At 49.1% G+C, this 26,193-nt stretch overlaps 1 protein-coding gene across 1 annotated transcript in view; it reads right to left on the bottom strand.

Annotated features, from left to right (window-relative positions):
• COL17A1 (collagen type XVII alpha 1 chain) overlaps window positions 1-25,677 on the bottom strand; it is a 52,313-nt gene extending 26,636 nt beyond the window's left edge. The window contains exons 1-15 of the mRNA XM_080822720.1: window positions 25,486-25,677; window positions 19,182-19,244; window positions 17,019-17,063; window positions 15,486-15,590; window positions 14,387-14,518; window positions 10,947-10,994; window positions 9,745-9,780; window positions 8,565-8,612; window positions 7,050-7,193; window positions 5,650-5,808; window positions 4,973-5,044; window positions 3,441-3,512; window positions 2,614-2,682; window positions 1,387-1,548; window positions 935-1,015 (exon numbers count right to left, since the gene is read on the bottom strand). Coding sequence (XP_080678846.1) covers window positions 935-1,015; window positions 1,387-1,548; window positions 2,614-2,682; window positions 3,441-3,512; window positions 4,973-5,044; window positions 5,650-5,808; window positions 7,050-7,193; window positions 8,565-8,612; window positions 9,745-9,780; window positions 10,947-10,994; window positions 14,387-14,518; window positions 15,486-15,590; window positions 17,019-17,063; window positions 19,182-19,233 — 1,225 coding nt within the window. The 5' untranslated portion in view covers window positions 19,234-19,244; window positions 25,486-25,677. The remainder of the gene's footprint in view (window positions 1-934; window positions 1,016-1,386; window positions 1,549-2,613; window positions 2,683-3,440; window positions 3,513-4,972; window positions 5,045-5,649; window positions 5,809-7,049; window positions 7,194-8,564; window positions 8,613-9,744; window positions 9,781-10,946; window positions 10,995-14,386; window positions 14,519-15,485; window positions 15,591-17,018; window positions 17,064-19,181; window positions 19,245-25,485) is intronic.
• Between the last annotated feature and the right edge of the window lie 516 nt (window positions 25,678-26,193).

Here is a 26,193-nt window from a genome sequence, read left to right as displayed (position 1 = left end):
AATTAATGGTTGGTGGGAAAAGCAGGGTCTCAACCTTCTTGTGACCTTAAATCTTCCAAGCCAAGACAACTTTGGGGTTCCACGTTAGGGGCAATATTCGCATCCAAACAATCAAGGTGCTTGTGAGAAAGGACTCTTGATTTCTTGGTTCAGGGACTTGGAACACTTTCTTCACCTGGGGCAGGGGGGTGGAGGGCTGGTGCAGGAGCTCCTCCTGCTATCCAACCACAGAGTGCTTGTGAGCACATGTGAAGTTTTTTGGGAAAACTGTTTATAGCTTTCATCAGCTTCTGCAAAGCCTCTTTTATCTCCACAGCTCCATTTCCACCCTAAAACGTAAGTCTTCAAAGTGAGCATTTCCTTAGAGTAGGGCCTGCTAAAGACTATAATGGATTGCATTTGCATTTTGAAAAGATGTTCTAGGGCCCAACTCTACTCTTCCTTTACTGACCTCCCTGAAATCAGTGATCTGGGGAGAGTCTACAGGGCCCAGAGCATGCAGAGAAATGCAGTTAGCTGGGAGAGAACCCAAGTATTTGGAAAGAAAAAATAATAATAAACATAGCAAGTGCTTTGTGAAGCATTTTCTAGTAGTTCTGAAAATTATGGGATAGGGAATAAGCAGAGAAAAACAATCCCGCCAGAGACGGCAAACGCACCCTGGGAAGGCGTCTGCTGTAGTCACATGCGTGTGCGCGCACACACACATACACATGCACACAAAGCCCGAGACCACTGCGGAGTTTGCAGAAATACAGCCTCTGATTCAGCAGGTCTGGGCCAGGGCCCCACACTCTGCATTTTCAATAGGTTCCTGGGTGGCGCCCATCCTGCAGGGCCAGAGGCTGCATTCTGAGCAGCGAGGTCTCAGAGGATAAATAAATGAGAGGCAGACAGATAAAAGTCAGAGGGACAGTTTCCGATTTCCTCTCACCATTAGCTTCTGATACCAGGCAGGTGTCAGCAGTGTAGGCAGCTTGCTTCTCTTTCTTGAGGGTGTCATCTGAAAAAGACGCTGTGAACACAACCCAGGATCACCCGGGATATTCTGTGCTCCCGCCCCACCCACCCCAGAGCCGCTCCTGCGTGGACACCGGGGTAGGAAGAGGGCCCAGCTTCCCTGAGTTCATCTCCCGCATCTGTGTTGGTGCTTAGGCTTCCCGTTGCCCAAAGACCCCTCTGGGAGTATTTTACCAGAACTTTCCTGAATGTTTATCTACATTCAAGGCAGACCCTGGAACACCCTATTCAGGCAGGCATTTTTCATTTGAATGGGGTGACTGTGGTTTTCTTATTAAAATGTCTCCAGCTACCTTGCGGGGACAGTCAGTCTCCTACAGGGTCTGCCTTTCTTGGGAAACCTGCCCAGAGCGGGCCCCCTCATACTTGCAGCAATGCTGGCTGGGGAGGCAGTGAAGACCTTCCCGCTGTCCTTGGTCATGATCAGCAGCTCCATCTCCTTCTTGGCTGGCGTGTTGTCTTTCTCCAGAATCAGGAATTTACAGTCCTTGTGCAGGACGTCATCACTCTGGACATTTGTGGTGCAGGCTGGAAAGGAGAGGAGCCGGCAAGGAGGAGGACAAGGGAGAGAGAAGAAACGAGAAGAGGAAGGAGGAGGACAAGAGGAGCGGGGAGGGAAAGAGAGGGATCAGCGGGTATGTCCAAAGGCCTGTTCTCGCCAACAGCAGTCACTAAGACCCTCCTGGGGACCAAAGGCACTGACCCTGCCCGGCTGGGCCTGGCCATCAGAGGTCAATGCCAGAAGTGCTGGGCGGCTGACCTCTGATGCTGCCTCCCCACCTGGATGTTACAGGATCTTTAGTGAAAGGGCTACAGTCCCTTTGTCTCGCAGGCACTCCTTTAATTAACATGGCTGGTTGATGTCTAGCCTTCAGCCTCCAGGGTTCCTGTCCTGGGTTGCCGGCAGCTCTTCCTGACCACCTGATCTAATGCACATACACTCCTATCTCTAGCGACCCGCCTATTTCTTCCGGTGGGTGTTATTTTCTCTCATCCTCTCCTGTACTTGGTCTCCTGGTCTATCGGCCTCCTACACTGGGCGGTCAGCCTGGTGAGGGCGGGAACCTAGTCTGCCTTGTTCACGGCTCTGCTCAGTCACGGAGAATAGCGTCTCATACAAAGCAGGTGCTCAGTCTTTTTTGAATCAACCAATTGTTGAATGGAAGGAAGCAACGGGATCAGATCAATGGAGGAAAGAACCCACCAGCTACAGTGAGCCCAAGTTGATAAAGATCCTAGTGGAAATCTGTGCGGAGCTCCTGAGGGGCTCTCTGGTTCTTACAATGGGGGACACATAACAGGAAGCAGGCCGGGGGCTTACAGACATGGGTGGGGACTGGGGCACAAATGCCCAACCCTAGGCAGGTGTGGAGGATGGAGCTCCCCGCCCCACCCCTTGGACGGGAAGGCCAAGGTAGGGCCAGGGGCACAGCTGCCTCTGCTCTGTCATGGCAACTGGGAGGCCTCGGGGTGAGTCATGTTTGCAGGCCTCGGACCAGCAGTGGGTTCTCTCTCCTCTCATATAGCAGGTGTCCCCGCGGAGCACTTCTCCGCCTGCACATGCTGCCCTCAGCAGCCAGAGATCATGCTCACCGGCAGAGGTGGACATGCCGGTGCTCACAACGCCAGGGCTCTGGGGCAGGTTCTTCTTCACACCATACGCTGCAAGAAAGGAACCACTGAGTGAGCAGGCCAGGGTGGGAGGGTGGCTTCTTGAGGCTCAGAAGTAGTCTGACCAGCCCTAGCAGCTCCGCAGCCTCCCAAGGCGAGGAGAACACAGAATAAATAAAATGAACAATAATAAGGAAGACAACGCTCTCCAGCCACGGGGGCGGCAGTGAATTTAGATGAATTTTCCTTGGTCTAATCCTCATCCTTTCAGGTCTGTTCCAAAATTCCTCCTCCTCCATGAAGTCCTCCTAGGATTTCTTCCCTTCAGAACACCTACAACCTTAACACATGCTCTGCATAACTGGATGCATGTTGTGTTACAGGATGCCCAGTTGTTCCACATGTATTAGACTCTACCCCAAGTAAACAGTAAGCAAGTTGAGGGCAAAGGTTAAGGGTCACACTTCTGCTCCCCCCGCCCAGGCCTGCACAGGGGATACGCAGGGGGTACACCAGAAAATCACCCAGGTGATCAATGTACAGTGACGGGGGTCCATCAGAAACAGCAGTGAGACAGGGATATACAGGGGACATGCCACAGCACAGGCTCCCCTGTGGTTTCTTTCCCTCATGTCTGAGCCCGCACGTGACAGAAGTTGGCACCTCTAGGTTGGGAGGTGGGGAAAGGTTGACTGATTTTTGGAGATATTTTGGTCCCTCCAATTTGGTTGCCGAAAAGGAATACTGTGAGTTACAGCTGCTGAGGTGTGTCACTGCCTGGGCCTGCAGTAACAACCTCGGCTACAGACCTGTGGAGGTGGTGGCTGTGCCGTGGGACAGGGCGGACGAGCTGGGTGCCAGGTTGTTCTGCATGCCAAACACTGCAAAAGCAATTGAAGGCAGGTGAGTGCAGGTGGGGGGGGGGGATCCTTTAGCTTGAGGCAGCCCCCAGAGCCTCCAAATCACTTCCACGATGAAGGCCTTCACACGGGACAGATTACCCAGCATTCTCAGTTCTTACATTGTGAGTGACACAGGGATCCCCACCATAGGCCAAAAGCTCTCAGCACTGGGTCCTGAACTACCCTGGGTAGTGAGTGCACACAACTGAAAGGTGGTCATTTGCACGGGGTCCGAACGAGGTCGCTATATCCCAGGACATTAAAAAATATCCCAGGGGTCCAGACACCTGGGTGACCCCATCAGTTAAGTGTCTGACTCTCGATCTCAGCTCAGGTCTGTTGGGCTCCTCATTGGGTGTGGAGCCAACTTAATATCCCAGGGAGTCCATGTTTGCTGGGGGATCCTGGGGCACCCTGGGGCATGGTGGGGAACTGTGGGCATAGGACGCAGACGCAGGGGGACTAAGAGGGCTGACCCGGCATACCCTTGGTTTTCCCTTGAACACTTCCTCCTCGAGACTCAAACACATAAAATTCCCCTAGTCCCCATTAGGATTTCAGAGGCTGTTGTTGGTCTTTAAATAATGAGCAGAAGCTCATTCCTCCCCAGGTAAGAGCTTCTCTTATTTCATCATCTCTAGTGTTTGGGGCACAGATCCTGGATCCAAGATCGGCCCCCTTCCTCAGTCAGGACTTGGCAAAGCAGAAGGGCAAAGGCAGAAGGAATGAAATGTGAACCCGGTGTCTTCTGGGTTTGGTGGGGCTCTAGTCAAACAGAAGTGTTGAAACAAGAATGCTACATTTGCACTTGTGGGTGTGCCAGCCAGCTAAATGAAGAAGGCCCCCGTTATATTTACTATTCACAGTAATGGAGAGGGAAGGCAGAAGCCTTTAAAAACAAAAAACAAAAAACAAGATGTGGCTGGCAACATTTACATAACGTGTGGTTATGACATATGTGGAAACAGAGTGAACATGTATTCCTTTAAAGTGGTCATGTTTGCGTTGGAAACTAAGCAGTAACATTGGTTGAGCCCCCAGTGACCTACAGTATTTATGAAAAAATCTGAAGTAAGATCCTTCTAACGTATCAATACTTTCCACCTGAAAAATGTCCGGAGCACTGACTTGGCCCTTTTGCTTCCATCTCTCCACTGCTCACAGAGGAGAAAGGGACCAGCACAGGACAAGCAGGTAGGTGAGGCCTCTGGCCCCTCCACCTTAGGCCTTGCCCTTGGGGGCTGAGCTCCACCTCTGACCGCGGGCGGGCACCCCTTGGGCCCTGTGTCTGCATCCCCGTGCGCACTGAGGAAGGTCCTCATGCTCAGGGGCGGAGAGGACATTTCTGAGGAAACCACGATTTTCTTCAGCAGGAGGGAGCATCCTAATGCTTTAAGCAAACATTCTGAAAAAGGCCACGCAAGCTGGCGAGCACTGACCTGAGGAGCAGGTGCTGACCCCGGGGTGCAGTGTGGAAGAGCAGGATGCCATGTTATTTGGAACTCCGAAGACTGCAGGGGAGGAGGAAGGCAGGTGAGAGGGACGGCGGGCCCAGAACTGGGTTGGGGGGGGGGGGCACATAGAAGCCGGGGAAGGAAGGGCAGGGCTGCATTTTGAGCTTTTGTTACATTTCTGGTTTTAGGAAATCGTGGGCTCTTGCCTTGCAGCAGAGAACCGATTTGTCTGTGGTGGGCCTTGGGTCCCAGCCAAGGGATGGTCCTCAGATGGTCAGGCCTCGAGTGGACATGGGGTCCAGCCAGAGCCCCTCTTGTTAGTCGCCACTTTGCAGAAAAGGCATCTGAAGCCCAGAGAGGTTAACTGATGTACTCAAGGTCACAGTTTATCCATGAAGAGGGCAACGAGGCTCCTCAGATCTGTTTTCATGTTCTTTCTCGTGACACTTTCTTCTGATACTGTGCTAGACAGTCTTTCTCATATGGAACCCATCAAAAGAAACACCTGGAGACTGAGCTAAGCTGGGAAAATCATGGGACGCCGGGCCACAGAAAGCCCCTCAGGGAAGCTTCGGGGAGGGCCAATACCAGAGGGGTCCCTCGGCTCCAGTAAAGGTGCAAGGGGCCCAGCGGTGGGAGGGGAAGTGCCCCGTACCACGTACCCGATCCCGCAGAATAGGCGTTGGTGTTGAGAAGGGACGAGCTCTGGGTTGTCACGTTGTTGTGGTAGGTCCCCATGGAGGACCCCGCTGGCAAGGTGGAAGACCACATGTGGGAGGGAAGGTTGGCGTCCAAGATGGTGGCATCATAGGTGCCGGACACTGGAATCACACAGGCATGCCCGCACCCCCGTGAGAGACCAGTCGGCGCTCCGTGCTGGGGTAACCCAGGCGGGCCGTTGTAGCCCAGCTGGGTTTAGCCCCGAAGGTCCCCTGTCCGGGAACTCCCTTAGTCCAGGGAAACTGGTCAGCCCACTTCCATCTGAAACCCTGGAGCTGGTGAAAACTTGGTCTCTCGTGTTAGAAATTCTTGCTGGCTCTTGGTGAAATTTGAAGTAGGTCAGTTTTGCTCTGGGGTCTGCCCATTTTTCCAAGAGGCCCTCCCCACCTCCTGGTGTGCTGGTGACCAATGGTCTCTCCCATCTGTTGCTGCTTCCACCTTCACAGACGCGCAGGAACAGCAAATCCCACACAGACCTCCAGGCAGAGGGCAGGCACAGACAGCAAAGGCCTGGGTCTGTGCTCAGGGCAGTCTTCCCTGGTAAGACCCTGTCAACATTCCTACATGCCCACCAGACCCAGGGGCCACTCTGCCCCTGGGAGGGGGCTTCGGTGCTCCTGAAGATCTGAGGCAGTTGTGTCTCCTCACAATACTAGGGGGAGCCGGCTAGGCAGCCATACACACTGGCCCGAGGTTTGTCTTATATTTACGTAAGAGGTCACTATCTCAAGGGTTTGAGTCAAAGACAGAAAGCTCTACATCACAGCACACCTGGCTCCCTCCCTCCTCCAGTTCTGAGGATCTGCTTATTCATCTCTCTGCCCCCCACAGAACCTGCCTGGCACTCGGTAGGCATGTGAACTCCGAGGGTTCCGCAACACTCCTCCTACCTGACTACCATCTCCTGGTTATCGGTCTGACTTCCCTCAGAGGCCCCCCCCCACAACGAGGGGCAGTATCTCCTCTCTCTGCCGCTTCTCCTCAGTGCCTGGTACTTGGCATAGAGGAGGCATGGAATAGTCACTGAATAAATGAAGGGAAACACTACAAGTGTCCCCAGCAGTCTTCATCTGGGGAACGTGGCCAACACATTCCCAAGGGAGGTCAACAATGTCCTGGGAGAAACTCTCTAGGGTGTAGAGGCCAGCCCCATGCTCATGGGACGGTGGGGCAGACAGTGTGCAGCCCACATGGTCACGCAGCACGAAGCATGAACGCACAGTACCTTGTGAGGCCTCTGCCACCCCCCAGAAGGCCTGCTGGGGTGGCTGAGCTCCTGGGCTGGGCCAACTCTGCCACCTGGCTCCCTTCCCTCCACGGCAGCCGGAGCCACGGGACTTACCTGACTGGGAGCTCGCTGTCACCATTTTGGTCTCCACTGTGCCTTTCTTGGGGATCGGGAGGGTGTTGGAGGAGTTCCGGGTGGGGCTCACACTTGCTGATCGGCTCCCCTTGAGCAAACGCTTAACATCATCCAATTCTGTCCCTGTAAGGTGATGCCCACATTTTCCATTAGGCCCAGGGTTCTTCCCCCAGCCCAGCTGCAGCGGAAAGGACATTAACGGTATCTGGAATATGAGGGGGGATGGCATCTGCTTCACATGCCGGGATATTTTTGGTCAGCACTGTAATTTTTGCATTTTGTCAATTTATAGCACATATTAAGCAGGTACTTTGTAATATTAATGCCTCATAAATACAGCGCCTCCATGGGGAGGTCCTCAGTATATATTTCCTAATTAGACCTCATCAGGCACCATGGGGAGAATTCTGTGGCTGGAAGACCATCCTCCTAGACTGCTAGACTCGGGGATTTATGCCCAGGGCAGTGAGAGAACCGGATCCCTGGAAACAGATTGTTCAACAGTGAGCTCATCCCCTGCCAGGACACCCCACATGTTGGGTCACTGACCTTGTATGCTCTGGGGGGCCACCAGGAACCCGTGGCCCCTAACTCCTTGACAGTATGCTGCTTTTGTGGGAGTTCCAGTCCATGTGGCCACTGTGACCTATAGCTAGCTCAGTGAGGGATGCAAGCCCCTTGTGCCTTCCAACGGGGCAAGTTAAGAGAGAAGGGAGGCACCACTTGAGGGCAGTGTGTAAGAGACAGGTTTGCACACAACATGTGTTGGAGGACTGCCCAGGCACCCCCTTCCCTGAAAGCTCCAACCTTGGCTCAGCCCCACCCAGCCTGGAAGGATGCCGGGGGGTCAGCTTCGGACCCCTTGGCTCAGGGCATGGAGCGCTCTGGGCCAGGCCCTGTCTAATTCCTGGGCCAACCAACCCAGCTCTTTCTCCTCCTACTCTTTGTACTTGGCTCCCGTCCTACCAGTTGGGTTCATTTCGATGTCAAATCGCCTCTCACAGGAACAGGAGTCTAACAGAGTTGATGGACAGGGGCTGGGGAATCTCAGACATGTGAAATAAAGTTCAAATTCTCTCACTCTGCTTACTTCGGACTCTTCTCCCACCTTAAGTACTCTATCGGGTCCCCTCCTATTCCTTTTCCTTGGGCCACATGGAACATTCCTCCAGTGTCTGAATATATGTTCCCCAAATGTCTGATGCTGGCTCATCCCACGGAGCCCTCAGTCTCCTTTCAAGTGACCCTGACCCTGGAGGTTTCTTTGGCTCCCTGCTCCTTCAGCTCCTGGAGAGGCCATGGTGGGTTAGTTTTCTATCCTCCCTTCAGCAGCAGGGAACAGGAGTTATTCAGCTCCTGACCCAACACCTAGTCCCTTTCACAGAAGGCCCTTCAACACGTTTTATGATCAAGTGACCACACACACATGCATGCACACCATGGTGACTCTGGATTCCTGGATCCTTTGTTTTCAGACAGACTATGAACACTTACATCGGGTAGATGGGGATGCGCTCTGCAGTCGAACTCGGATTTCGCTCTCTGTACAGGGGAGGAGATGGAGAAGGTGTAAGTGAAGGAGCTTGGATGACAGAGCCTGACTTTGAGCTCTGAGCAGCACAAAGAAATGTGGGCTGCTCAGAGATCTGTCCTGGGAATAGGAAACCTAAGAGTGCCCAGAACGAGTGCTGCTTAAAAGGAGTGGTCCTCTCCCCACACCCCAACCTGCCCACTGCACACCTCCCAGCACTTAGAGATGCTCTGATGAGATCGCAGGCTGAGGGAGAGGCTCGATCACCATCAGCAATGACCAACCCCCTTCCAGGGACCTGTATCCCAGCTACTCTGGACCACTCTGTTCTCCTGCCTCCCGGGTCTCTGATGCCTGAGGGAAAATTCTAAAACCCATACCGTTTACTTAGCCACTTGGGCCTCCTCTGGGCAGTAAAGGGTGGTTTCACATTCTGTTAGCTTCAGATGGGCCACTGACATCTTTCAACTATTAGCCTAAAGTTGTGGGTGGTTGATGTGTTCCTAACTTTAGAATTACTGATGCAATAAGGCCCCTGGAAGTCTAGAGTGATTACAGAGAGCTCCAGGGCCCATGCAGAATTCTGCATTTAGCACAGCGTGGACACACTGCTCCTCCCCACCCTCACCAGATGCATCCAGGCCAGCTCTCCCCAGGACCCCATTTCCCTCCTAGAGCCTTATCTGTGGGCAGACATGCAGAGTGCAAGACTGTCATGGAGCCCTCTGTCCCCTGGAATAATTTGAAAGAGAAGGGCTTTCGTTCCTTTCTCACTACATAAAGGCAATTATAGTGCATCTTGTTAAAGTCAACCAGGGGACTCCAAGTGAAACTTTGGCACACCTGATGTGGTGCCAGCATCTTTGTAACCCACAGCAGGACACATTAGTCCCCAGGTGGTTCCTGGGTGTTTGTACCCTTGCTTTCCCTTCCATGTTAGATCAGTGCCACAAACTACCCTTCCCATCCTGATGGGGCCTGCGGAAGAGTCCCAGGACGTGGTGGGCTCCCTGAAAGCAGGAACCATGCCTTATTTATGCTTCTCTACTCCTCCCATTTTCTGGCTCAGGTCTGGACACACATATTAGATGCTCAGAAAAAACCTGTTGAATGAACTGAAATGACCCCAGCCACAGAGCTCACCTCGTGTCTGGCTCCTTCCTCTGGTTGAAGAAGATGCTGAGGAACAAAGAAAAATAATCTTACGCATCGAAGAGGTGGCACACTAGATATTTTTGACCTCGAAGGAGATCTATTTGAGCGGGGGAAGAGACTGTTTTCTTTGTGCCTTTACATCCAGATGGGTGATGGAAGCCTTCCTCTAGGTCTCTACTAACACTGTGTAAAGTCTTCGTAAAGGACTCCATATGGACTGTCTTGCCCTGTCTTCTTCCTGGAGCTCAAGCCCTGGGCACCCCACTTCCTCTTTGGGTTCCCCTCTTTAGGACCCACCCGGCCCCTTTGTGCGGCCAGCTGGGCTTCAGGATGAGATGATGGAACTTATCCACACGGAGGCCACCACATGGCTTCTCTAGTTCAGTCATAGGCCCCACAGTGAACCCAAACCACCTGCGTTCGATGGTGGATGCTTAGTAAGGATGAACCCGTAGCCACAGGGCAGAGCGAGTTCTGCCAGGCTCCACGCATTCAGGGCATCAGCTAAATCAATGTTAAGTTAGCTCACACTTAGAGTGTTAACTAAAGTAATCATTTGGAAGCCTAGTCGTTGGGGCTGGCTGTCTACACTGACCGAATATATTTTAAAAAAACAGCCAGATCTTCCCTTCAGCTTTTTGTTAGACTGCCTTGGTCTTCCTGGTATGACCAGATAGGTGAAATTACAATCGCTGTGCAATGACCGTATCAGCTCATACACACAGTGAGAATCCAAGACCACGGGCCACAAACTGGAGGCCAAGTGAAGACAGCCTAGGGTTTCACTTGGCATAAAATGTACCCCTTTGCAGTCCACTGTGGTGGACGTGCTGGGATGTTTGGCGTGTGTGCATTTGAACCCCTGCTGCTCTTGGCTGGGAGGTCTCTGCATCCTGGAGAAGGATAAACCCTACAGCTGTTGCCTGGCCTTGGGGCTGCTCTGTCCAAGTCTGACCCTTGCATGACTAACTTGCCATTTCACCAGGGTCAGGAGCAACGGCTAAGGGCAGCAAGTGAACCCGGCTGACTGTGGCCTGAAGATGCTTCAGGATAAAGAGCAAAGGGAAAAAACCACTCAGCAGCGGTCAAAGTTTTAGAAGAATCCACTGAGCTCACACCCTCCACCCCTGACCCCAGGCATTTCCCCAGTGCCTTTGCCCATCCCTTCAGACAGTAAGGAAAGGACCTACCGAGTTCCTTCCGAGGGTATTCTGGGGAAGAGTTGCCACTGGAGCTCCCTGCAGGGCGAGAAAACCTTGAGCACCCATGGCCACGCAAGCCCGTGGCTTCCCAGGGGGGACGGTGTGCGGGACACCTGCAGCCCGCCGTGGGGAGGGTGGTGGGGGCTCAGCAGAGGGCTCGCTCTTAAATAGAACACGCCTGCGGGCCGCAGTTCCCGTGGTTCATCCTGATCACTGATCTGCTTCAGATGGCGAATGGTTGGAACGCATGAAAGCAGGAGGGTTGCTTTGCTTTTTTTGTTTTTAAGCCCTCCACTGAGTTTTCCCTGTACCAGTGTCGTTCAAATATATGTGGTGTCAGCATGGGAGCGTCACTGCCCTTGTGAAGTTCGTCTTGAACATGGACCCTGTTACAGTGAAGGCACCGGCCCCCAGGAAGGCCTCACATCACACAGCGCTGTGGTGATACAACCCGACTCCGCTGGATTTTGTTCCCTGCCCTCCCAAGCCCCTTGGCCGCTCTGGGTCTGAAATCACATACTGGGGAGCGCAGCCCTCAGTCCTCTGCTTCTCCACCACCATGACCCATCTCCAGTCAAGGTCAGACCCATTGCTGCCTGGCTCGTCTGTTTCCCACCAAACTGGCTTCTGCAGTCGCCGGCACTGTGGGGACTTCAGGAGCCAAATCCAAATGTCCTCCTGCCTCCTGCTTCTTGACCCGGAGCATGTTCCTGCACTGACTTCCATGTCCCTGCCTGGGTCCTGCTCTCCCCGCCCCCTCAGCATCTTCTTCCTCCTGTGCCCTCTGGTTCGTCCTTCTGACGAGAGAACAGAAGGCAAGCTGAGGACAAAGCAGAAGCTGAGACCCCACAACACCCCCCCCCCAATAATGTGACATTCCTCCTGCACTCCAGGCTGCCCTAAAGGAAAAAAAAATAGTTAACTTCTAGAGATCATAATCCTGCAAGATGTAAAGTCTCCCTCAGTTTACAAATGTCTTAGCAGTTTACAAGAACAAAGCATTTCTATCAATGGCCTAGCTTCCAGAAAGGAACGCAAATGCAGTTAAATGTCCTTATACCGAGCAGTCCATTGACAGGTACTTGAAGCCCCGCAGAGTGTAATGTTCCTCCCGGAAGCTCCCAACTATCCTATTGTTAATGCCTAACTACAAGGAAAACAACCTTCACTTGACAATAGCAAAGCCTCCGGTGGTATCCTCTGTGTCTTCTTTAATACAGGAAAATACTTTCTCCCTTTTTCCTTAGCTCCCCCAACCCCATAGTATATAATCAGGTGCCCCTCACAACCCCGGGGGCAGCAGCTCTTTCTGCCCACAGGTCCTGTCCCCGTGCTTTCATAAACCACTGTTCTGCACCAAAGACCTCTCAAGAATTCTTGGTTGTTGGCTCCGGACTTCACCCCATGGAACCTCACCTATATTCCAAAACCACATCACTTCTGCTTCATACCCAAAGTTTTCTTTGCTCCCTTCTGCTTTCAGGCTCCCTTCTTTGGCTGATTCCTTAGTTTTCCATTTCTACTAACCTTTTTGTAAATGGTTCCAAACTGGGTATCCTGCCTGACTTCTTTCCTGGGCTCATGTGCCCCGCTGCCTGCCTGGGAGCATTACGGAGCTCCTGCTCCTGCTCCTCCTGAGCCTGCCTCCGGCGCCCCTCCCTCAGTCGTTGGCACCGCCATGGACCCAGCCACCTGTGCTTGAGTCTCAGTGGCACAGACTCCTTGGCCTCCCTCTCCCCTCATATTTCATCAGTTGTCAAACGTCAATTCCATCTACTGCTCCTCCTTTCCTCTCCCACTGCCACCGCCCTAGTCCCAGCCAAGTTTGCCCTTGACTATAAGCATCTTCAAACTTGTCACCTCGTCCCTGCTCTTCCCGCGCGTGGCATCTGGAGTTATAGGAAGGATCGACTCTCTACTCAAAAATCCCAGTGGCTTCTGACTGTTGCAGAATAGAGCCCAGACATCAACAGGCCAGCCCTGAATCTGAGCCCCTTCAGCTGCCTGCTGCCCAGCCCGACTGCTGCCTGTCTGTGCTGAGTGTGCCCCCTGCAGGCTGGAGCGCCCCACCTCACCACCCGCCTCCAACGTCACACATCTGAAGGCCCAGCCTCAGGCCCCATACAGTCTTCTCTGAAGGCTCAGCTGGAAATGCTCATCCCCTTCAACTTTACATCACAGTTTTTATCCGTCAGCTTAGCTTATCTATCAGACCACAGGCAACTTGAAGACAAGATCCACATCTAGTTCATTACTTCTTTTTAAAAAAGATTTGTTTATTTATTTTATAGAGAAAGCGGAGAGGGAAGAGGGAGAGAGGAATGTTAGCAGACTCTACAGTGAGGACAGAGCCGAACCCAGGGCTCGATCTCACGACTCGGAGATCATGACCTGAGCCTAAACCAAGAGATGGAAACTTAACTGACTGTCACCCAGGCGCCCCTCACGTGTAACTCATTTAAGTGTTGTTGGGGAGGAAGAATTTCCTCTACCTTTCAAGATCTTTCTAGCAGGACTAAGAATCAAATTGACATAAGACAGATTAACAGGAGAAAGGAGAAAATCAAATTTAGCTTTGTACATACAGGGAAACCACACAGACATGGAAATTCCAGAAACAGGCAACGTGATGCTTGTGCGAGTTGAGGAGAGGGGCAGGGGCCTGAGGATACAAAGGGCAGGAAGACCATTTGCAGGAAGGTGAGAGGAGATGGTTGGAAAAACGATTGCCTTATGGAGATAAGTGTCTTAGGGGGATCTCTGTTAATAGCTCCCTTCTTGGTACAAGCAGGCAGCTGAGGGGGAGGTAAAGAGCTTTTCCTGAATCTGCTGGGTTTGGACTGCTTTTAACTCAAAATAATGTTCAAGCCACAGTGGCCTGTTTTGAGGCAGCCAGTCCTTGGCCCCGACGGTGTCCACTAAGGCATTCCATACGGTGTTAAACACACAGTAGATATGAGATAAAACTGAATGGATGAATGAATAAGGGGGCAGGTCAATCAATGAAATCTCCAAGTAACATAAGCCCATAAAAGAAATGAAACTGATGTGGGAAGCAGAAAGAAATGTAGATTAAATTAAAGATCCTTAAAAGCCCACTGACAAATACTCAGGCAGGCAGAGGCGAGAAAGAGCCCACCAGCGCTACTGTCTGCCTTGCTGGAGGGAAAAACCAGCTTAGCTTGGCAATAGGCAGGTCTCCATTATCCCATGAGTCTTCTTTAGCATTTGAAAGTCCTTTTGGAAGGTCCCTTTGTCTTTATGTCCCCCAACCCCACAATCTATAATCAGTTGCTCCTCACAATCCCAGGGCAGGAGCTCTTTCTGGTCCTGGGTCCCATCCCCAGGCTATCATAAATCCACCTTTCTGTACTAATGACATCTACAATGAAATGAAATGAAATGAAATGAAATATACAGACTGATACCTTCGTATGTTCCATGCCGAGTGATGTGAGTTTTCCTTTCGAAGGTGGAGCCAGGTGAGTTGGGCAGAGTGGAGGCGGGGGAGTGAGCCCTCCTGTAACTGGACGTGGAGGCATTGCCTCGCATGCTCCCACCTGCAGTGGGGAAAAGCATCAGTTCTCACAGCACCTCAGACCGGCTTTGCAGTTATACTGACTGCGCTCAGGCTGCTCAAGGTTAAAGAGGGTCCTACGGGGGGCCCAGAGGGCCTTCTGAGAACACCGCTCAGAAATGGGAGGTGAGATCATCGCCGTCATCACCGCTGTCCTTCCCCAGCTGACCACAGAAGGAAGGCAGGGGGGCCCTTTGTGGACGTGACTGCACATGGCAAGGGAGAGGCTTTGGCAGGATTTTTCTTGAGGACCTGGCATTTAATTGTAGCTCACTGCTGGATGGACTAGGATACAATCCCACGACGTGTCCCTTGACTTTGACAGCTAGCGGCAGCCACGCCTCTTGGTCAACCTGGCTATTTGTGTCTTGGGTCTTCTTTTTCAATGTCAATCGAAGACGGTTTAAATGGCCTCAGGGGTTATACGTGTGCTTGTTTTTCATTTGTTTTGCCTCACTTTGTCTCGGTTCGGTTTGGAAGCTACCGTGAAAGAGTGCTTCACTGGGAACAATGGGCCTGTGTTGGATGGTTGCCCAGTGGAAACTCAGTGTGGGATTGTGTGTCACTAGACTCCCTGAGCGGAGTAACCCAGTGGTTAAATTTCTTTTGTTGTTGTTGTTAATTCAAATTGTAAACCCTCTTGTGTGCACACCCTTCCCTAAAAGAAACAGCTTCTAGAGAGTGACTCAGTGGGAAAAGAGCACCTCCCCACCAAGCATTCTTGAGCATTGTTATTTATATTAGGGACTAAAAGAAACGGATCCCATTGTAAGGAGGCTTCCAGTGCATCTTATTTGAAAGTATCCCCTTGGCTGGTCTCTGTGTCAGTTACACAACAACTGGGAGCACTTGGAATGGATGACAAGCAGTTGTGATGATTCCTCTCTTGGTAGGATCCTCTGCCCCTGTCCACCTGTTCTCCCCCAGTCCCTCCACCCGCAGGCACTTACTTGAGTTTATGTAGCCACTGCTGCCATGGGTCAGGCTGTGCTTCTCCAGCCGGCTCCCTCCACCCAGAGAGCCCGTTTTAGCATAGCCGTTGCTGGTTCCCCCTTCTGCACAAACAAGAATCAGGTGACAATTTATGGGTGGAATCAGACCGGGGGGGGTCCCCTCCAGCTCCACTGTGGAGACCACCCCTGGCTTATCACCCACGACCCTGCTGGTTTGGTGTCCCTTTGCAGGTGCAAGCTGCCATATTCTCCTGTGTTTGTTTATGACAGAAATGTCAAGAGCAAATATTCCACCTGATTTAAAAGGAAAGTCTTCTGGGCGGAACATAGCAAGTTGCTCACTAGGAAAGCTGAAGAAAAGGTAGCTGAGTGATGAAAGGCTCTGTGAGGCTAGGGCATGGGTTGGACTTGCTTTTTGGAGATTGCCTGGTCAGTGCCATAGACATGGCAGCCACTAGAGTTGTTGAAGGGGTGGGTGACAGCTCTGTGTCGCTGGTGTTCCCCATGGTGGCCGTCATGCTCTGACCTCTCGTTCCCATCCTCTGTAAGCCAGGCTGCCTGGCAGGTGCAGGGGTAGCTTTAGGGCTCAGTTCTCCAATACAGAAGCCTAAGGACTCAACCTAAGGACTGCCCCAGAAGACTAGTGGACTCAGACAGAAGAAGCCTGAACAGTGGTTCCCTTCTCCCACCCTATGCTCAGGCTGGATAAGGTTTCTGATATGAGTGTCTGATCAGGTAAATCTATAGAGACAGAGAATAGATTCACAGCTCTCGGGGGCAGGGGAGAGGGGAGGTAATGGCGAATGACTGCTAATGGTCATGAAGTTTCCTTTTGGGGTGATGCAGTGTTCTAAAATTAGATTGTTGCATTGGCTGTACAACTCTATAAAGATACTATGAAAATTAATAAAAGGAAACCTCGCTCAAGTGAATTGATGCTGGAGGGGGAGGTTGGAAGGGGAGCCATGCCACTTAATGTCAATTACAGACACACAGAAGAATCCTCACCAGAAAAGAGTCACCAATTACAGGCCTCAACAGGGAAAGATGTACATTGCATTTCCTCCAGGAAATCTACTACACCTGCAACTTGGCCAATGAGAAACCATCCATCACCCTGAATTGCTTTTCTCCAATGGTCTTTCATTTAAACAACACCTCTTAGTGTCCTCTTTAATCTCCATAAAATAATGCTTCTCTTCTTTGTTTGTTGGACTTGCCTATGGTCAGTCTTAGCTTGCTTGTTCCAGGTTGTGATTCTTTGCTTTTCCCGAATAAACCCATATTTTGCTGGTAAAATAACTGGCCAGTTTATTTTTAAGGTTAACAATACCAACAACCACTGAATTATGTATACTTCAAACTGGTGGATTTTGTGGTTGTATAAATTAATGTCTCTATAGCTGTTAAAAAAGAGATTTCAGATATTTTGGTTTTGCTCAACTGAAGAGTAAGTACCCACGGGAAAGGTTACATGTGGGGTGCTTCACACATGCCTTAGTGAGAAGAAAGCTCTCCACAGTCACTTACTTGGAGGTAAGGATGTAAGTCTTGTAGTTACTGTTTCCGTGATAACTAGAAAAAGAAAATAAAAAGATCAGATATACTACACTGAATTCCCTATATCTTGGCAAGGTCTAACATCTGTCATAGGCTCAGCATCTTAAATTAGGTTTAACATTGATTTTTGTATGCTCATGCTTTAAGGTATGTGCTCTGACTCTCTGCACATGGACATATGTGCAATAATGATGTGATTTAATGGACCTGGAAAATACATTTATATCCTTTTGGAACCAAAAGTAGTTACCCACTAGTTAGAAGGATGACTTACCTTGGCATTCATGTCTCTCATTTAACAATTAGATCCAGTCCAGGCCTGGATTCACCTCTGAAGGAGGACCAGGGCCACAAGTCACCTCAAATGTGTCGAGCCACACTCTATCTGAACTGCCCCTTCCAAAGGTCACCCAGTCCGGCTAGGGCCATGGCATTTTCCTGGCTGATCTCACTGTGAAGCGGATAATCACTTTGTACTTCTTTTTTTAGCTTTTTAGCAGACAATTATGTCTGAAGGACATAATTCATGCTAAAATCTGCAGGGCCATCCCTGAATGTGGGGTTGTGTAGGAAGGCCGGGGGTTATTAGTAAGTCACATTTGGTGCTTGGTGAAATTAGGGACAGATATATCAAAGACAGACTACAAGAACCAGCGCTTTGCCTCCCCAGGCTGAGTTTCTCTAGACTCCCAAGTGAAGATGAATCTACAGAGGTAATAAAAGCTTCCAGAATGTTTTAAACACCAGTTAGAAGAAAAACCTATTGCCTTCCTGAACCGCTCTCTCTCCTGCAGCAACATGGGGAGGTGGGCAGATTCCTACAATCACAGCAGGGCCAACGTTGTTCTCTAAGGGTGACCGTCATTACCACCTCCCTCTGTGCCGGACATAAAGGAGCAGCAGTCTACTGACGTCACACACTTGTGTGGTGTGTGCAAGTGTGTGCATGTCCAGGTATATGTGCATGCGTGCTGTGTATGTGCGCACACACGTCGGTACGGGAGGCTAAAGGGGAAAAGGTGCAGGATCCTTTGCACCAATTTAAGCCGTCGGGCAGGACGCTGCTCTGTCCTGCACCAGTCTTGCTGCCCCACTCCTTTCCTTCTTCACACGGTACTTTTCTAATTGATTTTCTTGTCTTGGCAGGAACCTGGGGTGATGACTGTGGCAGAAACTGCATTCCATGCATAACAGGAAATGGTTTTTCAGACTAAAATGGCAGCTTGATTTGAATAACAGTCCTTGAGCTTTCACTAAACCTCTCATTGTGTGGACCTTTGGGATTCTTGGACACATAAAAATAAATTACTTCTTAACCTAACGTTCCAAGTCTGGGAAGCCAGAATTTTTTTATTAGAGATATATGAAAGTCACAGGATAAATGAAAGAGTTGGAACCGTTTCGGGGACAGTTTAAATGTCTCTGAATTTATGATTTGGGCAGTTTCACAAAAGAAATGTGTCTGTTTTCTGTTTCAGTGTAGATTGTGACTGCGACACCAGTGTTATTCTAACTTTGTCCCTGCAGTAAGCAGGATATTATTCTTTTGGATTTTTGTTGCCATGTCTTCTAAATAAAGAAATGGTTAAATGCCTTTGGCAGATTCATTTCACAGAATATTATGCAGCTATTAAAAGTACTAATTATGAGGGGCGCCTGGGTGGCTCAGTGGGTTAAAGCCTCTGCCTTCGGCTCAGGTCATGATCCCAGGGTCCTCGGATCAAGCCCCGCATCAGGGTCTCTGCTCAGCGGGGAGCCTGCTTCCTCCTCTCTCTCTGCCTGCCTCTCTGCCTACTTGTGATCTCTGTCTGTCAAAGAAATAAATAAAATCTTTAAAAAAAAAGTACTAATTATGAGAACTATATGTCGAAATGGTAGTTTTCATTTTTGAAGAAAAAGCAGAACACATTTTGATTACAAGTATGTTAAAATAAAAATCAATAAAATCCATCATATGGGAAGGAATAAAGTCTACTTAGGAAAACATTTTAAATGATACAGTGAAACAAAAGAAAAAAAAAGAAAGACTATAAATAATTTAGAAATTAGACAGTAGTTATGATGGAATCAGGCATGAATTACTCTTTCCAAATTTTTTTATTACTTTTATAATGCTATGTCTCATGCTCTTACTTCTTTCAGTGACTTCAGTGCCATCTCGCTTGTTTTTCTTGGTTACATCCATACCATAGCCACCTGCAGAAAAGCCAAAAACCATGATCAGCCATGACACTTACCATCACTTTTAGGAAGCACAGGTCCCTAGTATGCGAGCTGAGAAACAAAAACACTTGACTCCCAGAATTCAAGGCATAATTCTTTCTTGTGCATATTTTTTTACAGAGTCCCTCCCACTCCTTATTTCAGTTATAAGAGGGAGTCCACTTTGGACTGCACAAAGTGGATAGTTTCACTTTGGATTCTGTCCTGTATGGGGAGCTCTTTTTTCAGGATCTTATTGACCAGACTGCCCCTTGCTGAGTAGTAGTGGAATTACATGGAAGATGTGGCACCCTGACCTTTGACTATAAAACCTCCATTCTTTGCTAAAGTAACAGACAGGGGTGCCTGGGTGGCTCAGTGGGTTAAAGCCTCTGCCTTTGGCTCAGGTCATCAAGCCCCGCCTCGGGCTCTGCTCAGCAGGGAGCCTGCTTCCCTCTCTCTGTTTGCCTCTCTGCCTACTTGTGATCTCTATCTGTCAAATAAATAAACAAAATCTTAAAAAAAAAAAAAGTAACAGACAGCTGAAGGATATCTGTCAATGCACTTGGTGCTTTTAGCGAACTCATTTTGTTCTATCCCATAATGTTTAGTGTTCTACAGGGAACTCAATGAATAGAATACTTCATTATTTAGAGTTTAGATGGGAGAATGATGTTTTTTCGATTTTATTTATTTGTCAGAGAGAGAGAGAGAGAGCAAGAGAGCGTGCACAACAGACAAAGGGAGAAGCAGGCACCCTGCTGAGCAAGGAGTCCAATATGGAACTCAATCCCAGTACCCTGGGATCATGACCTGGGTAGAAGTCAGACACTTAACCAACTGAGCCACCCAGGCATCCCGACATTTGATCGATTTAAATCAGGAGAAAAATTACTGTACTGCTGGTACTTGTATGGCACTTAACACTTCTTACAATATGGAACTTTCCCTTTGTAATAAGCTAGCCCCGCTATGCTTATTTGTAGGAAAAAGTATATGAAGAAAATGTGTAAAATCTACAGAAATATGTAGGAAAGGCATATTTTTATGTTATCTATGTTCCCCCTTACTCACTGCTCCCAGAAGGGAAAACCATTGAGACCTTGTCCACTGTGTCCTGAAGTATAGATGGACTGAAGCCATCTGACAGCAAAAGGCTGGGGTGGGGGCTGAGGCTTAAACACACAGGGGAGCACAACAGGAAGCCCCTTCCCAACTGGGTTCTTGATGTGGCTTCCAGTCTGGGAAGACTTGAAATCTGGCTTTTCCTGTGTTTTCCCTCCTCCCCCTAACCTTACCTTTCTCTTTTGGATGCAGTTCAAGTTGGATTCTGGAATTCAGGGCAAGCCACTTCTGCCCAGGATGTGCCTTGCTTAAGATTTCTCCTTTCAGGGGCGCCTGGATGGCTCAGTGGGTTAAAGCCTCTGCCTTTGGCTCAGGTCATGATCCCAGGGTCCTGGGATCAAGCCCCACATCGGGCTCTCTGCTCAGCAGGGAGCCTGCTTCCTCCTCTCTCTCCCTGCCTGCCTCTCTGACTACTTGTAATCTCTATCAAATAAATGAAAATATTAAAAAAAAAAAAAAGATTTCTCCTTTCAGATTTTTTTACCTGCCTGGTGACTTCAGGGTCACTTATCCGTTAGGCACACAAGGCACAGTACCTAATCCTATCACACTTTTAGGGGCCCATGAAAGTGTTTTAATTTCTTTTTACAATCAGAAGAAGAGGGATACCTGGGTGGCTCAGTTGGTTAAGCATCTGCCTTTGGCTCAGGTCATGATCTCTGGGACTAGGGATGGAGCCCCACATTGGTCTCTAGGCTGAGTGGGAAGTCTGCTTCTCCTCCCTCTTCCCTTCCCTCCTGCTCATACTCTCTCTCTCACTCAAATAAATACATTTTTTTTAAATTTAAAATCAGAAGGAGAAATGGGGTACCTGGGTGGCTTAGTCGGTTAAGCGACCGACTCTTGACTTTGGCTCAAGTCATGATCTCTGTGTCCTGGGATCTAGCTCTGAGTTGGGTTCTGTGCTGAGTGGGGAGTCTGCTTGAGGACTTGAGGATTCTCTCTTTCCTGCTCTCTCTGCCCCACTCTCCTGCTCATGAACATGCGCGCGCGCTCTCTCTCTCTCTTTCAAATAAATCTTAAAAAGAATATCTTTAAAATCAGAAGGAGAAATGAATACAATCTAACCTGGTTTATATTCTTTCAATGCAGTTATAAAATATAATTTTTTAAGTTTTTTGTTTTGTTTTTGTTTTTTTGAATGGAGGAAGGGGTCCAAAAAATCAAATACATCCAGGGCCCACAAAAGTCATAATGCGGCCCCAGGTGACTTCCCCACTGAAAACCAAGATCACAGGAGACCAGCTCCTCAGCAGGCTGGTGGAATGAACCAAGATGGGTACAGTTAGCTTCAGGGCCTGGTTGAACATGCCAACTTCTTGCTCACTGGAGTTTCTTAAGTGCAGCTCTAGGCAAGGAATGAGGCATCATGGAAAAACTCCTGACTGGATCTGAAAAGCCACAGAAGGTGGCTTTGACTCTGGTATGTTTCCCAGAACCAAAGAGGAGGGGCTCCATAGACAATTTCACAACGGAGTCCAGCCTCTTGAGAAGGCCAAACCTGGCCTGTGTCTGTGTCTGCATTCTGGCTATAACGTGTTTGACTACTGTCATACAAACCTACATGCCACCAGATACCCTTTTTGAAAGCTTTTTTTAAATTTAAATTTTATTTATTTATTTCACAGAGAGAGAGAGAGATCACAAGTAGGCAGAGAAGCAGGCAGAAGCAGGCTCCCTGCTGATCAGAGAGCCCGACGTGGGGCTAGATCCCAGGACCCTGAGATCATGACCTGAGCTGAAGGCAGAGGCTTTAACCCACTGAGCCACCCAGGCACCCCTTTTTGAAAGCTTTTAAGCAGTAATTGCCTTTGGTATCTCTGAAGCCCCTCTGCCTTTTTTTTTTTTTGTTTTTTTCTTTTTTTTTTTTTTAATTGGTCGTTAGCTGTGGACCAGGAGGCATTTTGGAGATTAAACACTCAAATGCACCTGGCGGCTTGCGGGGAGCCACCTAGGGTGGTACCCGAACTGATAGGAAACACTATCCTGAAACGTACTGTTTATAACAGGCCCTGGAGGCTTTTACTTCCCACAAGTTATTGTGTGTTTTGATCCTTTAAAGAAAGCGGCTGTCAGCAGCCATCCATTTGGGTTTGGCTGGGTTTCTTTTACTTGTCGCCATCAAGGCAGACTGAGGATAGCTCCCATTGATGAAAGTCTCAGCGTCCAGGCAGCAAACCTAGTGAGTGTTTCCTTATTCTTTCTGTACCCAGAAAAATAACCCACTACCCTAGGCACTCCAAGTCTTTTTCTTAAGTGCTGATGATGGAGCTTTGATGTGTATGGCAAAATGCCATGGGTTCCCCAACTACCAGAGGGTACAAGGAGAGGGACCACCTGCTAAGAAATCAAATACCCCCCTCCAGGACCTGGGGAATCCTTCCTAGAAGGTGCTCAGGGAGAGAATGGGCCTGAGCTGGGTGTGGGTGGATGGGCCCCGGCCTCTCTTTCAGCCCGAAGCCCCTGAGAAGGCTGAGTCCCATGGCTGCTCAGAATGATTCCCTGGGCCTGGAATACTCAGGTCAGAGTTCTGGTGACTTTGCCACCAAAAGTCTGAGGTGGCAGGGTTATGCTGGGAGGCGGATTCCTCTAAATCAAATACAAGACGAAAATTTTTTAAGTGAGTCATCGAAAGGAAAGTGATGGGTCGAGGCACAAACCTGGACTGGGATCGTCCCATAGGGCCTGTGGTATCCCCGCAGGACTTCCTTTTAAAACTTTCTCAGTGCGGATAGTTTTAAGAAGTGTAACGCTAGGGAAAGGAAAGTTACAAGCCCGGACACATGCCTGAGCCTGTGCCTCCCTGCCCAGCTCACTCCTCCCAAAACACTACTTAATGGAAGTACTGTCAAGTAGCATGATGTTTAACTCTTTAATTTTAACTTATTTGATGTTTAGGCCACTGCACTAGAACCAAGAAAGAGCAGGTCTCTAGGTTCTCAATTCCAAAATTATGCTAATTTCACCTGTAGTGCTAAGGGGCTGCTCATGGTGATGTCCTCGTTAATGCTCTTTAGAAGATGTAGAAAAATGATCTCATGATATTTTCTTATGCAGAAAGACACAATTCAAAATCATTTTTCTACTCTTTTGAATTTTTTCTTTCCACTGCATTTAAATTATGTCACATTCACCTAAAACCATTCCAGTAATGGCACGCCCACAAATCAGGACAAACCACTGTTACGGAGAGTCAGCTCTCACAGTGACCTTATTCTAATGACCCATGAGGGGTGCCTGGGTGGCTCAGGTGGTTAAGCATCTGCCTTTGACTCAGGTCATGATCCCAGGGTTCTGAAATCTAACCCTGCTCAGAAGGGAGCTTGCTTGTCCCTCTCCTCCCTCTTGTGTGCTCTCTCACTATCCCTGTTTCTATCTCTGTCTCTCTCTTTCAAATAAATAAAATAAAATAAAATAAAAAACCTTATGAAAAAAATAATGACCCACGAAACACTTAGTCTTCAATAAGGAAGGGAATGGAGAAGCTAAGTATTTTCTAGTTCCTATTTTAAGAATTAATCTCTCTAGCTTCTGCTAAGGAACCGCAAGTATTTTTTTTATAGCTTCTATTACTCTCATCTCTGTATGCTTCAAATCTAAAAACAAAACAACAAAATGGACAGGGTGAGAAAACCATGTACTACTCTGATCTGTTAACACGGATGGTGCAAGCAGTTTGATGCCAGGAAAACCAGCGCCCTAGGGTGGATTGTCTCAGAGGCTTTGGTCTCTACATACCTCAGCGTCAGGTGTGCCCCTGGCTACATCTGACACCCCTGATTTCCAGAATTTGGGGTTGAGGGAGTTTGGGCACCGGGTTTGTGATGTTGCCTCTTGTTTACAGCCCTTTTTCGTGAAGTCCTGCTGCTGTTAATAACAGCAAATAAGCCAAACCGCACAGACCTAGGCTGCTTCTGGTCAGGCACAATCTGAGAATGAGCTTGGTCCTTAGGTGGGATCCATTTCACGAATCTGAGTTTCTATCCAAGCTTGAGGCAAGACTCTGTCACTGTGCCCAGGTCAACTCTGATCAGATTTGTGTGAGTGTTTCGAAGGGGCTCAGAGTAACGCTGGTGCCTCCAATTTTCTGAAGGGCAGCCGTCAGGAGCTGACTTAGATCTGTGCCTTACCTCTAAGACACAGCAGACGGCGGTGAGGAAAAACAGTTCGGCTTTCAGAATGACTATCTTTTAAAAAACCTCACTATATTTTATGGACATTAGCAAATATGACCATTACCTACTGATGAACTGTGACTCACATGAAGCCATGTGCCAGGGGCTCTGTCTACACTTCAAAAAAAGCAACATGGTGATTTGTCATTGAGCAGTTAAGGCCGTCCAGTGAGATACTGAAGGTGGTAATTCTCACCCCAGAATGATCTGGGGAGAAGGGGCGAATTGGCCAGTAAAGGTGTGTTACACAGACAAAACGTTCCCTTTCTTTTTTTCCTTGTTCTAAATTTGACTCCAGGAAATTCCTGGATTATACCGTTTCAGATATTACACTTTGCTTTAGATTAGAGGCGGTATTTTGAGAGCGTGGTAAACAACAATGTCCCTCCATCCTCTCGAACTTAATCAGGACCCGCAGGCGCGGAGCCCAGACGGCATCTCAGCTCTTCGCGCTCAGGGGCTGTTTCTACAAGCCCCCACTTACCCTCTCTGTGACTTCACCTCTGAGCTAGTCTCTGCTTCGAGGGAAGAGAAGGAAATGGAGAGAGGGGGGAGAGCAAGTGCCAGAGACTGAGATCGAAGGAATCATAACTCTATCCTATTCTGAATAAAACAATTTTAACACAAGCCATTTTACAATACTGAAAATAATACCAAGAGAGAAAACCCAACTGGCCACGAGAGCCCAGTTTATCGTAACCGGCCTTCTTCTTCCCCCAGAGGGACCTTTCTGACTGTTCCTTTAAAAGACCTCCCCCAAGCAGAATGCAGAAAGCAAAGGAACTTTTGGATCAATTAATTGCGTCTGCTGCAATGCTTGAACCCTAACAATTTCATCTTATGTGCTCTAACAAACACTCAAATTCCAAATAGCAAATGCCAAGTCAAAGTCCCAGGGGAAGGGAGACAAAGGACAAATCCCTCCTGTAACTTACCTTCTTTGAGATTTGGAAGGGACTGGAAACAACTTTGAATAAAACCCCCTCTCTCTCTCTCCTCCTGATGTTTTCTCCGAGACGTTTGCAGACCCCACTTTTTTTATCCAGACCCAGCCCAGGTGTGTTAGAGCTGAGTGATCTTCCAAAAATGTTTACTTCTCCTGCTCTCCCCCTCGTTTCTTTCAGTTCTTTGCTCCTTAACAAGTCCTGACAAAGGTGTGTCGGGCTTACAGTTACTCCACCCTTCCAATTATCTGACACTTGTGCATTTAAAAAAGATCTGCCTCCAGGAATCAAACTTTACTGTGGGCAGAACATTTCTCGGACCAGGGGAGTCCCATTAACCATTTATGGGTCTGTGGGGAGAAAGGAACAAAGGTAAAGGAAATGCCCTTTATCACGTTTCCTTATCTTTCATAACCAGAGACCTGCCACAACGTGGCATTCCCATTCCTTGTGGCCAGAGAATGGTAAAAATCCTAAGGTGCGTGACTCACGGTGTGGCCAGGCTCGTGGGGGTGCCTGTGGACGAATGTCCGATTCCTAGAAAAACTGTGAAGTTGGCTGGATTTATATTCAAGACCTGTTTCTCCTACATCTGCCTTTGCCCTCTTTCCTTCATTCTGACCCAGGCCCCGTCAAGCCCACCTGGAGTAAAGGGGTGAACTCATTCAAAATCAGATATTGGTGACTGAAAAGTGGGAC

Source organism: Martes martes (assembly GCF_963455335.1).
Source record: "Martes martes genome assembly, chromosome: 14".
Classification (NCBI taxonomy): domain Eukaryota; kingdom Metazoa; phylum Chordata; class Mammalia; order Carnivora; family Mustelidae; genus Martes; species Martes martes.
The sequence above is the reverse complement of the archived record's forward strand: the minus strand, read 5'-3'. Positions and strand labels throughout refer to the sequence as shown.